This window comes from Orcinus orca, chromosome 6 (assembly GCF_937001465.1).
Source record: "Orcinus orca chromosome 6, mOrcOrc1.1, whole genome shotgun sequence".
NCBI lineage: Eukaryota > Metazoa > Chordata > Mammalia > Artiodactyla > Delphinidae > Orcinus > Orcinus orca.
In genome coordinates, this window is record NC_064564.1 from 113,565,310 (window position 1) to 113,579,820 (window position 14,511).

The window sequence follows — 14,511 nt, forward strand, 5'->3', positions numbered from 1 at the left end:
GCACAGGTCAGGAGCTGGACACAGACTGGGGCTGCCTCGTAGACCCCTCCTATTTCAGTCCATGGCAGGGGAGGGCCCATCCCTGTTACAACCACTCCAGGGCGTTCTGGGAAAAAACGTGCTGGGACCCAGGTGCCCTTAACAGCCCCGGTCAGACCAAAACAGTGGGTTTAAGGAATAGGACTGTCTCTTCTATCCCCACCTTCTGCCTGGCCGGGGGCTCAGGAATCTTCTGGGACTGACAATCTGCACCTCCCCACCCCCACCCCGCGAGCTCTGGGCTCGCAGCTCACCGCAGCTTGTGCAACTGGACAATAACACGGATGTGGTCGTCAGACAGGTCCATGTTGTAGAGCACAAGGGACACCAGGCTGTCTTTCCACTGGGTTAGGAAGGCCGCGTCGCTCGTCTGGATGCCCGAGAGGTCCAAGGCGGCCAGCGAGTTGAGCGGCCGCAGCAGGGACTCCACGGGGACCCCATCGATCATGCGGCCCAGGTTGAGGAAGCGCAGGCGGCTAAAGCCCTCGAAGGTGAAGTCCTTGACCAGCACCTGACAGGTGGGGTTGACGAGGCACTCGTCTTCACAGCCCCCCGGGTTCTCCTCCTCGTAGAAGATGTTCGCGCAGCCGAACAGGCTCAGGGACACCAGGGTGTGGCTGAAGCTCCTCAGCGTCTGCAGGCTCTTGGCGGACAGCTTCTCGCAGTTGGTCAGGTACAGCTCCACCAGGTCCTGGCGGCGGGCACAGCCCCGTTATCACCTCTGCACCCACACCCCAGCCTAGGCCTGGCCCTGAGCCACACGTGGGGCTTGGGGAGGGGTCTGCACGAGGGGGAGAGCCCTGGAGGCGCCTCAGGATTCCTGGGCTGCAGGTGACCGGTCCTGCCCCAACTCTGCCTGACCGTCTCAGGGTGGCCTCCCCCGGCCATCCCCGGTGCCTGGTGACCAGGTCTCACCTGCTTGCGAATGGCTTCCAGGTCCTGGTCCTGCACCAGGTCCTCGCGGAGGTGGATTCGGGTGAGGCGGGTGCTGCGGGGGTCCGAGAAGAGGCTGAAGAAGCTCTCATGCGGCTCAAAGTTGCAGGCGGCGTTGACCAGCTCCACATACCTGGGAGGGAAGGAAGCCTGGCTCAGGGGAGGGACCCGCATGCTGCCTTCAAGGCCCAGCACAAGCCCTCCCCTTCCTCTGAAGCCTTCCCTGGCCACCCCGGCAGCAACCTCCACCTCCTCCCCTCCTCTTCCTCACAGCACCTGGTTGGATCCGGACTACCCTACAGATGAGACTAAGGGTGGCCCCAGCACCCAGGAGTCCAAAGGTAGTCCAGCTGGTGATAAAGGGGCCTCTAGCAATGGCAAATCCCAAGCTCTTCCCCGCCAAACTGTAGACGCTTCTATAACAAACATACACGTCCACACTCCCCATCTTTTTTTTTTTTTTTTTTTTTTTAACGTATTGTTTAGCCTTCATGTGTTTGTGTTTTTTACGTTTTTTTTCCCCTGTAATTGATTTCTAATCTCATAGCGTTGTGGTCAGAAAAGATGCTTGATACGATTTCAATTTTCTTAAATTTCCTGAGGCTTGATTTGTGACCCAAGATGTGATCTATCCTGGAGAATATTCTGTGTGCACTTGAGAAGAAAGTGTAATCTGCTTTTTTTGGATGGAATGTCCTATAAATATCAATTAAATCTTTCTGGTCTATTGTGTCATTTAAAGCTTCTGTTCCTTATTTATTTTCATTTTGGATGATCTGTCCATTGGTGTAAGTGTGGTGTTAAAGTCCCCCACTATTACTGTGTTACTGTCGATTTCCTCTTTTATAGCTGTTAGCAGTTGCCGTATGTATTGAGGTGCTCCTATGTTGGGAGCATATATATTTATAATTGTTATATCTTCTTCTTGGATTGATCCCTTGATCATTATGTAGTGTTCTTCCTTGTCTCTTGTAACATTCTTTATTTTAAAGCCTATTTTATCTGATATAAATATAAGTATTCCAGCTTTCTTTTGATTTCCATTTACATGGAATATCTTTTTCCACTCCTTCACTTTCAGTCTGTATGTGTCTGTAGGTCTGAAGGGGTCTCTTGTAGACAGCATGTATATGGATCTTGTTTTTGTATCCATTCAGCAAGCCTGTATCTTTTGGTTTGAGCATTTAATCCATTCATGTTTAAGGTGATTATCGATATGTATGTTCCTATGACCATTTTCTTAATTGTTTTCAGTTTGTTTTTGTAGATCCTTTTATTCTCTTGTGTTTCCCACTTAGAGAAGTTCTTTTAGCATTTGTTGTAGAGCTGGTTTGGTGGGGCTGAAATCTCTTAGCCTTTGCTTGTCCGTAAAGCTTTTGATTTCTTCATTGAATCTGAATGAGATCCTTGCCTGGTAGAGTAATCTTGGTTGTAGTTTCTTCACTTTCATCTCTTTAAGTATATCATGCCACTCCCTTCTGGCTTGTAGAGTTTCTGCTGAGAAATCAGCTGTTAACCTTATGGGAGTACCCTTGTATGTTATTTGTCGTTTTTCCCTTGCTGCTTTCAATAATTTTTCTTAGTCTTTAATTTTTGTAAATTTGATTAGTATGTGTCTTGACGTGTTTCTCCTTGTGTTTATCCTATATGGGACTCCCTGCCCTTCCTGGACTTGGGTGATTATTTCTTTTCCCATGTGAGGGAAGTTTTTAACTATAATCTCTTCAAATATTTTCTCTGGTCCTTTCTCTCTCTCTTCTCCTTCTGGGACCTCTATAAGGTGAATGTTGTTGTGTTTAATGTTGTCCCAGGGGTCTCTAAGGCTGGCTTCATTTCTTTTTATTCTTTTTTCTTTATTCTGTTCTGCAGCAGTGAATTCCACCATTCTGTCTTCCAGGTCACTTATCCGTTCTTCTGCCTCTGTTTTTCTGCTATTGATTCCTTCTAGTGTAATTTTCATGTCAGTTATTGTATTGTTCATCTCTGTTTGTTTGTTCTTTAATTCTTGTAGGTCTTTGTTAAACATTTCTTGCATCTTCTCGATCTTTGCCTCTATTGATTTTCCAAGGTCCTGGATCATCTTCACTACCATTATTCTGAATTCTTTTTCTGGAAGGTTGCCTATCTCCACTTCCTTTAGTTGTTTTTCTGGGATTTTATCTTGTTCCTTCATCTGGTACATAGCCCTCTGCCTTTTCATCTTGTCTGTCTTTCTGTGTGAATGTGGTGTTTGTTCCACAGGTTGCAGGATTGTAGTTCTTCTTGCTTCTGTCCCCATCTTCTTTAAGCCAGCTCTGACTCCTTGATCAGCCCTTCCCAGAACCCTGTCCAACAGGAAGACTGAGCCGAGGGGTTTGGAGTTCCCAGCTGGGTACAGAGCAAGCGCTCAGCAAAACTCTGTTGAGATACCAGCAGATGCTGGTCTGGTGGAAAAGGCTGTGGAGTCATACACCACCCTGGCTTGGCTGTTCACTACCTGGGCAACTTCACACGAGTAACTGCAATTCCCCAGACCTCAGTTCCTTCATCTGTAAAATGGACACAACTCTGCTCTGCAGTGTCCAATATAGTGCCTGACCCACATTAGATGCTCAGAATGTTTTTACAAGTTGGGCTCTCAGGTCACACACAGGTTCCCACTTTTATATGCAACTGTCTGGTCTAACAATTTCCCTCTGGGCATCTGGACCGAACCTCCAGCAGTCAGGCCTGTATATCATCCTTCTAGGAGCCTCTATTAGTGGGGAGTCCCTTGGAGAAGCCACATAGCGATTTTCTGAATGATCTGATCCCTGCTCAGGGGTCCATTATTCCGGCACTGGTGCATAAATATGTATGTATTCAGGTTCACACACAGACACGTGTTCACAGGCACAGGTGCATCGTGTGTGTACACACACGCGTGTGCGTACACAAATACACACAGAGGACAGCATATAACTCCTTCATTTATATTATAGGAGAGGTTTCTACACCCTCTCATAGGTGTAATGCATACCTGCAGTTTTACACTCAAACCTACCCTGTGCTGCAGAAGCCCACGTGTGTGCAAACACATTCCTTCACGTGCGCCCCCCTCCACACACATACCAACATGCACAATTACAACTTTACGGTTATGGAGGGGCCAGTGTTCTCTTGCACCCACAGATACCCACGTGTGTGCATATCCCCACGGGGGGCACACACAATGCTCCCAATCTCTCGCACACACTCATGCTGAGGCTCAGGCCCCTGCCCCAGCCCCACGCCTGCTCACTCGTTGACGAGCCGGTCACAGATCTCGCTGGGCAGGAAGATGTCTGGATGGAGCCGCAGAGTCTCCTTGTCCAGCAGGTAGCCCAAGGTACCATCCAGGTTGCGCAGGCAGAAGTCAGTGCAGAGGGCCATCAGGGACTCAGGGGTGTCTGACGCCATGCTGGGAGCAGACAGGTAGGCCACTCTGGGACAGGGGCCCCCAGGGGCAATGGTGACTCCCTGACACTCACAGGATCATTAGCTGAGCCACGGCCTGGGGAACGGGAAAGAAGCTAAGTGAGCCATGCATAAGGGCCAGAACTACCAGCTGCCCTATGTCCATTCTCTAGTAGAAAAACTGAGGCCCCTGGATGGTACATACAAGCTAGCAGCTTAGCAGGGTCAGGGCCCGGGACTCCTGATTCCTCCCTTCCCTGCCCTGCTGTGCTACCACCTACATGTGATTTGACCTGCAAAGAACAGGGGGCGTTGTCTGAGCATTTCCATGACCTCCCACTGTCTGTGGGCAGATGTGTGTGTTGGGGACCCAGTGCTTGGGTGGGGATTACAGGGGATTTTTTTTGGCCACACCACACGGCTTGTGGGATATTAGTTCCCTGACCAGGGATTGAACCCGGGCCACGGCAGTGAAAGCACCGAGTCCTAACCACTGGACCGTCAGGGTGGTGTCCGTTGCTGTGTGTGTGTGTGAGTGTGTGTGTGTGTGTGTGTGTGTGTGTGTGTGTGTGTATAACCTGCATATAGCTGTCACTGTTTGAATGCTTAGTATGTGCCAGGGCTTTAAAGACACGTCATCAGTGAATCTCATTGTATATGATTAAGAATGAAGGCTCCTCACGAGAGCAATGAAAATATACTTCCACATAAAAGTTGTACATAGTGGTATTATCCATAATAGTCAAAATGGAAACAATTCAAATGCCCATCAACTGATAAACGGATAGACAAAAACATGGTATAGCCATGTAATGGAACCTTATTTAGCAATAACAGGAATGAAAAGTACTGACACACGCTACAACACTGCACCTTAAAAACGTTATGCTAGGGCTTCCCTGGTGGTGCAGTGGTTGAGAGTCCGCCTGCCGATGCAGGGGACGCGGGTTCGTGCCCCGGTCCGGGAAGATCCCACATGCCGCGGAGTGGCTGGGCCCGTGAGCCATGGCCACTGAGCCTGCGCGTCCAGAGCCAGTGCTCCGCAACGGGAGAGGCCACAACGGTGAGAGGCCCGCGTACCGCAAAAAAAAGAAAAACGTTATGCTAAGTGAAAGAAACCAGTCACAAAAGGCCACATATTTTATGATTCCATTTGTATGAAATGTTTAGCCAGAACAGGCAAACCTACAGAGACAGAAGTAGATTAGTGGTTGCCTGGGGCTAAGAGGTTGGTGTGGGGGCGGGGATGGGGAGTGACTGCTAATGGCTGTGGATTTCTTTTTGGGGGGAAGAAAATGTTCTAAAATTGACTGTGGTGATGGTTGCACAACTCTGTGAATATCCCCGAAACCCACTGAACTGTCTACTTTAAATACATGAACTGTATGGCATAGGAATTACAGCTCAATAAAACTGTTATTAAAAAAGTAAGGTCTTGGGCTTCCCTGGTGGGGCAGTGGTTAAGAATCTGCCTGCCAATGCAAGGGACATGGGTTCAAGCCCTGGCCTGGGAAGATCCCACATGCTGCGGAGCAACTAAGCCCGTGCGCTACAACTACTGAGCCTGAGCTCTAGAGCCCGCAAGCCACAACTACTGAAGCCTGCACGCCTAGAGCCCGTGCTCCACAGCGAAAAGCCATGACAATGAGAAGCCCGCGCACGGCAACGAAGAGTAGCCCCCACTCACCACAACTAAAGAAAGTTTGTACACAGCAACGAAGACCCAACACAGCCAAAAATAAATAAATAAATTTATTTATTTATTAAAAAAAAAAAGTAAGGTCTTGGGACTTCCCTGGTGGTCCAGTGGTTAAGACTCCGTGCTCCCAATGTTGGGAGCCTGGGTTTGATTCCTGGTCAGGGAACTAGATCCCACATGCTGCAACTAAAGATCCCACATGAGGCAACGAAGACCCTGTGTGCTGCAAATCAGACCCAGCACAGCCAAATAAATTAATTTAAAAAAAAAAAAGTAAGCTCTCATCAGACAGAGAAACACAAATACTGTATGATATCACTTACATGTGGAATCTAAAAAATAGAACAAACTAATGAATATAACAAAAAGGAAACAGACTCACAGAAATAGAGAACAAACTAGTGGTTACCAGTGGGGAGAGGGAAGGGGAAGGGGCAAGACAGGGGGAGGGGAGTAACAGGTACAAACTATCATGTATAAAATAGTTTATAAGGATATATTGTACAACATAGGGAATACAGCCAATATTTTATAGTAACTATAAATGAAGTGTAACCTTTAAAACTGTGAATCAGTATGTTGTACACCTGTAACATATAATATTGTACATGAACTATACCTCAATAAAAAAAAAGTGAAGTCTCCTACTACCTTCATGACCTTGAGATAGGTAAAGATTTCTTAAGTAGGACTCATAAGGGAAAAATGATAAACTGATATGCACCGAAGTGAAGAATGTTCGTTCATATACACACAAAAATTAATTTGACATGGACCACAGACCTATACGTGAAAGGTAAAACGATAGGTTTCTAGAAGAAAACATAGGAGTATATCTTTATGATTTTCGAGTAGTCAATAATTTCTTAAATAGGTCACAAAAAAACAGAGAAACTGATAAATTGGACTGCCTCAAAATTTAATGTTCTTTTCATCAAAAGGTACCATTAAGAAAGAGAAAAGGCAAGGGACCTCCCTGGTGGCGCAGTGGTTAAGAATCCGCCTGCCAGTCCAAGGGACATGGGTTCGAGCCCTGGTCTGGGAAGATCCCACATGCCGTGGAGCAACTAAGCCTGTGAGTCACAGCTACTGAGCCTGTGTTCCAGAGCCCGCGAGCCACAACTACTGAGCCCACGTGCCACAACTACTGAAGCCCATGCACCTAGAGCCCATGCTCCACAACAAGAGAAGCCGCTGCAATGAGAAGCCCGCACACCACAATGAAGAGTAGCCCCCGCTTGCCGCAACTGGGCAACGAAGACCCAACGCAACCAAAAATAAATAAATAAATAAATTTATAAAAATAGGAAAAAAAAAGAAAGAGAAAAGGCAAGCCACAAACTAGAAGACGTTTCCAATAATATATCCAACAAAAGGCTTGTATTCAGAATATATAAACAACTTCTACAGATCAGGACATAGCATCCAGTTAAAAAATAGGCAAAGGACTTGAACAGGCGTTTCATAAAGGATAAAGAAATGCGCAATAAACGTAAAGGAAAGGAGAACCATAATGAGATACCATTTTGCACCCACCAGAAAGGTTCCATTGGAAACAACAGTAATACAGGCAACACCCAGCTTGTGTTATAGTGAAGCTATGGAACGAGGGGAAGTTACCCACACTGCTGGTGGGAGTGTGAATTGGTGTGAACTGGCAGTGTAACGAATACTGTGTGACACTATCTACTAAAGCTGAACAAACACATATGTTCAGTGTTCAGCAGCTCCACTACCAGATATACACCCATCAGCAATGCATATAAATGTTCACAAAAAGACACAGACAAAATGTCCACAGCAGCACGATTCCTGATAGAACAGAACCTAAATGTCCACTGACATGAGAATGAACATTAGGGTCCACTCACCAGGGAAACACTACACAGCAATGAGAATGCACCACCTCACAACAGCTTGGATGGACCTCACAATGTTTAGTGAAAGGAGCCAGACGCAAAAGAGTGTATACTCATATACTGAATGAACCCATTTATGTTTTACTCCCTTAAGTTAAAAAACAGGAAAATCTGGGACTTCCCAGTGGTCCAGTGGTTAGGACTGCATGCTTCCACTGCAGGGGGTATGGGTTCAATCCCTGGTTAAGGAACTAAGGTCCTGTATGCCGGTGGCAGGGCAAAACAAACAAACAAAATAAAAAAAAACAGGAAAATCTAATCTGTGGTGGCAGAAGTCAGGACTGTGGTTACTTTGGGGGTTTGGTTCGGAGCTAAGAAGCTTCTAGTCCCTTATCTGAGTGCTGGGCATACAGGCATGTGCACTTTGTGAATATTCAGGGAGCTGTATATTATGACGTGTGCACTTTTAAAAATGTATACTGCGATTCAACAAAAAGTTAAGAAAATGGCCTGGACACCTAAGAGGTCCACGTTTAAAAGGAATTCGGGGTTCAGCGAAGTAACGATGTAACTGACTATGCATCCTCAGCTACAATAAGTGGCTAGGAGAGAATGAAAACTGAACCTTCACATTCAAGTTGAGTGAACAAGATAGAAAACAATCCACCATTTATAGACCTGAGGACAGTCAGGAATTAGTCCCAAACCTTTTTCCTATGAGAGTTTACATCAGAAAGGGGAAAAAATAGGCAAAATGAATCTATGGTGTTAGAAGTAAGGGTGGTGATTACCTTTGCAGGGAGGCAGTAATTAGAAAGTGACAGGGGGGCCTCTGGGAGGGCTGGGACAGGTGTTTACATCTGTGGAAATTCATCAAACTGTCTGCTCATGCTTTGTGGTCCTTTCCTTATCTATATTATCCTTCAGTAGCTATTGCTTTTTTTCCCTTTAAGTGAAGGCTCTAGGTTAGACAGATCTATGTTTCAATCCAGTTCCACAATTCACGGGTCTATTACTTAACCTCTCTGCACCTCAGTTTCCTCGCCTGGAAAGTGGGGACAATAATCCCCACTTCACAGGGCTGTTGGGAAAATGCCTCATCTCAAGCTTGAGATGACTCAGTGCACAACAAATGGTGGTTATGAGCCCACCTTACAGATGAGGAAACTCAAGCTCAGAGAGAGGGTCTACTCTGTCCAAACTGGCATGTGCACCTCATCTCGTGGAGGGTTATGCAGGAGCTCAGTTTGCCCCTGGCTTCTTGGAGCCTCCTAGTCCACATGTGAGTCTTCCAGGATGCTCAGGAAACCGAGTGGGCGCCACAGAACGCTGTGCCCTTTGCAGTGGCCAGCTCTCAATTCCGGCAGCACCACTCACTGGTGACCGTGCTCTAAGAGCTCTGGAGCCAGGCCGACCCAGCTCCAAGTCTCAGCCCTGCTGCATAAGAGCCGGTGAACTTGGGCAAGTGCCTTCACCTCTGTGCCTCAGTTTCTTCTCTAAAATAGAGAACACTGTGTGCAGATGGACACGGAACAATACAGAAAGGGCTTAGCGTGGTGCCTGGCACATAGTAACTGCTCACTAAGAGGCAGCTTTCATCATCAACATCCCTTTCTCCTGCCTCACCTGCCCTGGGCCCTAGAGCAAGGTCTGTTCCTGCCCAGCTCCAGGCCCTTGCTTCTCAGGCCTGGGTCTCCTGCCGCGAGGCCCACTGTGCCAGCTGCCCCAGTGGTGCCATGACACCCTCGAGGAAAAGCACAAGAAACAGGCTGCCTGGACCCTGGGCATGGCCTTCCTTTGCCTGCACTCACTTTCAGATCTTGACCCAGAAGGAGCACCGCTGGCAGGGAGACATGCCCTTCTGGAAACTGCCAAGTCCAATCTCTTCAAGCAGTCACTCAGGGCTTCCAGAAGTGGGACCAGCTCTGCAGCCTACTCACCACCCCCCGACCCCCTACTCCCGCTGAACTGGCCTCCTTCGTTGTACTGGCAATAGGCCAGAGGCACAAGGTCACCTTCGGACCTTTGGTCATCCACTTTCTGTTCTAAATACTGCTCCTAAACCCCCAAACACATTCATGTCCCTCTTCCAGGAAGCATCTCCCAACCACTCCAGCCCACAATACCTTTGAATTCTCCTCTTGACTCAGCTCATGTCTATGCACCCTCAGGCCTTAGTGTCACTTCCTCCAGGAAGCCTTCCCTGACCCGCCAGGGTGCTCTTGCTGTGTGCCCCCATAGGCCCTACCATAACAACTAACATTTAGGACTGATGCTGTTTTAATTATCCAGTTTCCCTGCCAGACGGCCAGCTGCACGAGGGCAGGAACCGGGCTCTCTCCTCTGACATCATCCCTGTACTTAGCCCAGGGTTAGTGTCTATTGAGCACTGTAGGTCCACGGGTGAGCGAAACCAGACAAGGTCTTTGTCCTCGTGGAGCACACTGGCTCTGGAGCGAGACAGATCTCCACCTAAGAAGCACACAAACCCATGCCACAGAACTGGGCCCAGTGCTCTGAAGGAGAGGGTGGGACCTGGGACCCTGGGTGCCCGTGCCAGGGGACCTGCCCTGGACTAGGGAGTCAGGGCAGGCGTCCTTGGAAGTGACATCTCAGCAGCGACCCAAAAGATGAGTCATAGTTCACTCCGGTGGCGGGGAGAGAAGGGAAAGGCGTTCCAGGAAGAAGGATAAGATGCTCACAGGCTGAAAGGGCAGAGGGTGTGGGACACTGGCACTATGGGCCCAATACCACGACTATTGGCTGAACGAGGGGCTGCACACCCCATGTGGGTCTGACACGTTGTAGGGTTGCAGCACATGCAGGGAACCTGGGAGGCAAGGCACGCTCTCAGATTCCCCCTGCCCACCATGCCCAGGACAGTGCTGGGCACCCAGTGGCCACAGTGGAACCCTTACCACTCTGGATGAGAGAGCCGCCAGGGGCTTTGCCCTTTCTGCAGGATGAGCTCAGTCACCCAGGTAGCCACTCTGCCCTAACCCTGCTCCCCAGGTGGAAGAAACACCACCTTGTCAGCCGCCAAGATCACCAAAAGCCTCCAAAAGATAACCCGGGCAGATGGCACAGATCTGCTAACCACCTTTTCGCAGTGCTGACCCCGCTGCAGGGGGCTGGCGTGAGCCGGAGGAGGAAGGAGCCATCTGTCTTGGCACCAAGGCTGGAGGCCCGGGGGCCGGAGCACCCTGCCACTTGGGCCCCTTCCAGCTACAGCCTGGCACCGGCCAGAGGTGGCCATCTCTACCCACCCCATGCCCAGCCCCTAGGGTTTCTCATTCTTGTGGCAGGCACCAGCCATCTGGGATTCTGGCAACGGGAGATGGAGGGATCTCTGATTATGACAGAAGAGCACACAGTAAGAAGGACCCTGTGTCTTTCTCCATCCCGTCTCTTGCCTGGATCCACCATGAGCTATGACATCCTGGGGTGTGGGGAGCAGTGGAGAGCAAGTAGCGGCCACCTCCAAGCTGGTTGCTTCCAGTCTGAGCTCCTTAAGGGGTTTATTTCATACAGTCTCTAACTTAACCAATGGACGACATTGCCTAGGATCCTGTGCTTGCGGCTAATTCACCATTTATATAACAATCTGTCTAACGACCCCTCCCCCAGCCCACAAGCTCCAGGAGGACAAGAACACTTTCCGCTTCCACACTCCTGGATCCTCAGGGCCCGGCCTGTGCCTGGCATGTAACAGAATAAAGGTTTGTTCTTGCCTGAGTTATCACACTAAAATACCGTGAGATAGAGATTGTTACCCGGTTTTCTGACGAAGACACTGAGGCTTGTCTAAAATCACACAACTAGGGACTTCCCTGGTGGTGCAGTTGTTAAGAATCCGCCTGCCAATGCAGGAGACATGGGTTCGAGCCCTGGTCTGGGAAGATCCCACGTGCCGCGGAGCAACTAAGCCCGTGTGCCACAACTGCTGAGCCTGTGCTCTAGAGCCCACGAGCCACAACTACTGAGCCTGCGTGCCACAACTACTGAAGCCCGCATGCCTAGAGCCCGTGCTCCGCAATGAAAGAAGCCACCGCAATGAGAAGCCTACACACCGCAACGAAAAGTAGCCCTTACTCGCCGCAACTAGAGAAAGCCCACGTTCAGCAGTGAAGACCCAACAGAGCCAAAAATAAATAAATAAATAAAATCACACAGGTAACAAGAGTGGGACACAATCCAAACCTAAAGCAAAGCCATGCTTCTCACCAAACTATCCAGTCTTCTGTCCATCCAGTGTAGGGGGAAGAGAATGTGAGGTCCAGAGGAGGGAGCACGGGACCCCACCAGTGTCCTGACCCCCAGCCTCTCTGTTGGCTGAGGGAGCCAGAAGCTCTGAGCCTTGGAGCGGCACCCACCCTGTGAAATATTAACCCAGGAGCTGGGGGGAAAACCCAAACAAATATCCTATTTACAGAGGCTGGAAGCTTTCCAGGAGGGAGTGGATCACAGGCCAGATACTGGGGGTGGGAGGCTGATGTGAAGGGAGCCAAGGCAAGTGCCAGGGGCCCCCTGGGGGCAGGGGTGCAGTTGAGGATCTGAGGGCATCCCGGGGGGTCACTGACCTGCATAGACTAATCTGCAGGGTGGGTTACATTAGGAAGATATGAGGGGGGAATGCGCATCACCCCTCACTGGTGCCACCTGGAGGCAGAGGGCCTTGGAGATACCTGGGTTCCAGGCTGGCAGTCAAACAGTGATCACAGCCATACTGAGCACCGTATTCCAAGGACTCTGCTAAGTACTCCACATGCATCAACTCACTTAATTCTCCCAACAACTACACGAGGCAGGAATTATAATCGACAACTTACAGATGAGGCAGCTGAGACTCAGTGGTGACGTGACCGGCCACAGACTATGTACGTGTACAAGGGTCTATATGTACCTATCAGTATGTATACATGTATTCATTAGTTTGAGACCCAGAATTCTGAGCTTTCCATGCATGTTTTCATTGAAGCCACAAATAACCTATAAGGACATACTATTCTGTTTTCCAGATGAAGAAACTATGGTTCAAATATGTGCATTAATGTGCCCAAGTCCCCCAGTAAGTGCCTGGCTCTCTCCACCATTATGCTATGGACAGGAACTGTTTCTCCAAGCCTCAGGTCTCCCTTCTGCGGCATGAGCCTTTGCCTGCTTACAACCTGGAGGGTCCTGGGCCCTGAGCACAGATGATCGGGCATCACCGGTAACTATTCTACAGGCATATATCATTTTTTGACCACAGGACTAGAAGCTTCCTGAGGACGAGACCTAGTGTGACTCATGGGGTCTCCATGACACAGTGAGTGCATGACTGGTTGGTTGCGGGTGAAGGAGCCTCAGCTCCATGAGGTCCCCAGGCAATATTTACCAGCCTCAATATTCATCAGGGTCCTTATCTGTCAATGGGTTGCAAACCTACCACATGGGGCTGCTGAGCAGATGCCATGAAATAATGGCAAGAAGGTGGTGACCAATAATTATGGAGTGATTTCCTAAGAATAATGCTTGGAGAGATCCTTCTGCTCATTTCTGAAGCTGGAAAATCAGCTTCAGGGATTGAACCAGATATAGGATGTTTGTCTCAAAGTAAATGATCCAACAGGGGTCTCTGAACTCGCATTTCGGGGGTCAAGAACAGCTGAGGTACTGAAGCCTTCTGCCCCAAAATAAGTCGCAGAATCCTGGTGGTGCTAATGACAACAAGAACTGTTTTTAACCTTTGTAGAGAGCTTTAGAATGCACCGAGTTCTTTCATCCTCCCAGTAGCCTTCAGTTAGTGTAGAGATAGGAAAACTGAGGCACAGACAGGGGATAGGACTTGCCCAAGTTCACACAGTGAACCATAGCAGAGCCGGGCTTGAACCCAGCTCCCCAGATGACTAGTCCGCACTTTTACCCACAACAACCGGCTTCAGCACCCTGGCTCTCAGCGTTGGTGTGCTTGACTTTTCGTTTTCAAATCCACTGGCCCAGCTGCCCTGCTCAGCTTATGACCCAGGCCTGATGACATAGTCCAGGCTTAGGGGTTGAGGAGAGAGAGCAACCATTGTTCCACTCCCTATAAGGCATGCTGCAGTCTCAGCCTCTGCTGGGCACATCTAGGATCAACAGTCTCCAGCAAATCCGCCACACACAACCCAACCACACAAACAGAGTCAACATATACTGCCCTTCCCAACCCATCTCCATGTCATATTTATTTCAACACCACCATTTAGCCTATATTATATGGCAGAATAGGGATTTGCTTGCTCTTTAAAAAAAAAAAAGCCCCCATAACCTTCCACTGGTGTGGAAAAAGACAGGACCAAGCCACCATGACAGTGATGTGCAACCACTGTTCCCACTGAGGGGTGACAGCAAGTTTCCACTTTGTCTCCCCCGCTGTTCTCCAAAATTCTACTAGTTCAGGGAGGCAGCCAACAGCTGGTGACATCATCAGCTGGTGCTAAAAAGAAAGGCTTTGAGGTAGACACATGCAAATATTTCCTCACCATTGTCATTGCCATCGGCATACCTGCAATGTCCTGAGGATTTAATATGGGCTAAATGATGCAC

General features: G+C 49.0%; 1 protein-coding gene across 4 annotated transcripts in view; it reads right to left on the reverse strand.

Annotated features, from left to right (window-relative positions):
• Nucleotides 1-14,511, reverse strand: part of ZER1 (zyg-11 related cell cycle regulator) — a 32,209-nt gene that overhangs the window by 15,890 nt on the left and 1,808 nt on the right. For all 4 annotated transcript variants that reach the window (XM_033427037.2, XM_049711727.1, XM_004269131.3 and 1 more), the window contains exons 2-4: nt 4,232-4,483; nt 955-1,105; nt 294-730 (exon numbers count right to left, since the gene is read on the reverse strand). In XM_033427037.2, coding sequence (XP_033282928.1) covers nt 294-730; nt 955-1,105; nt 4,232-4,389 — 746 coding nt within the window. In that variant the 5' untranslated portion in view covers nt 4,390-4,483. The remainder of the gene's footprint in view (nt 1-293; nt 731-954; nt 1,106-4,231; nt 4,484-14,511) is intronic.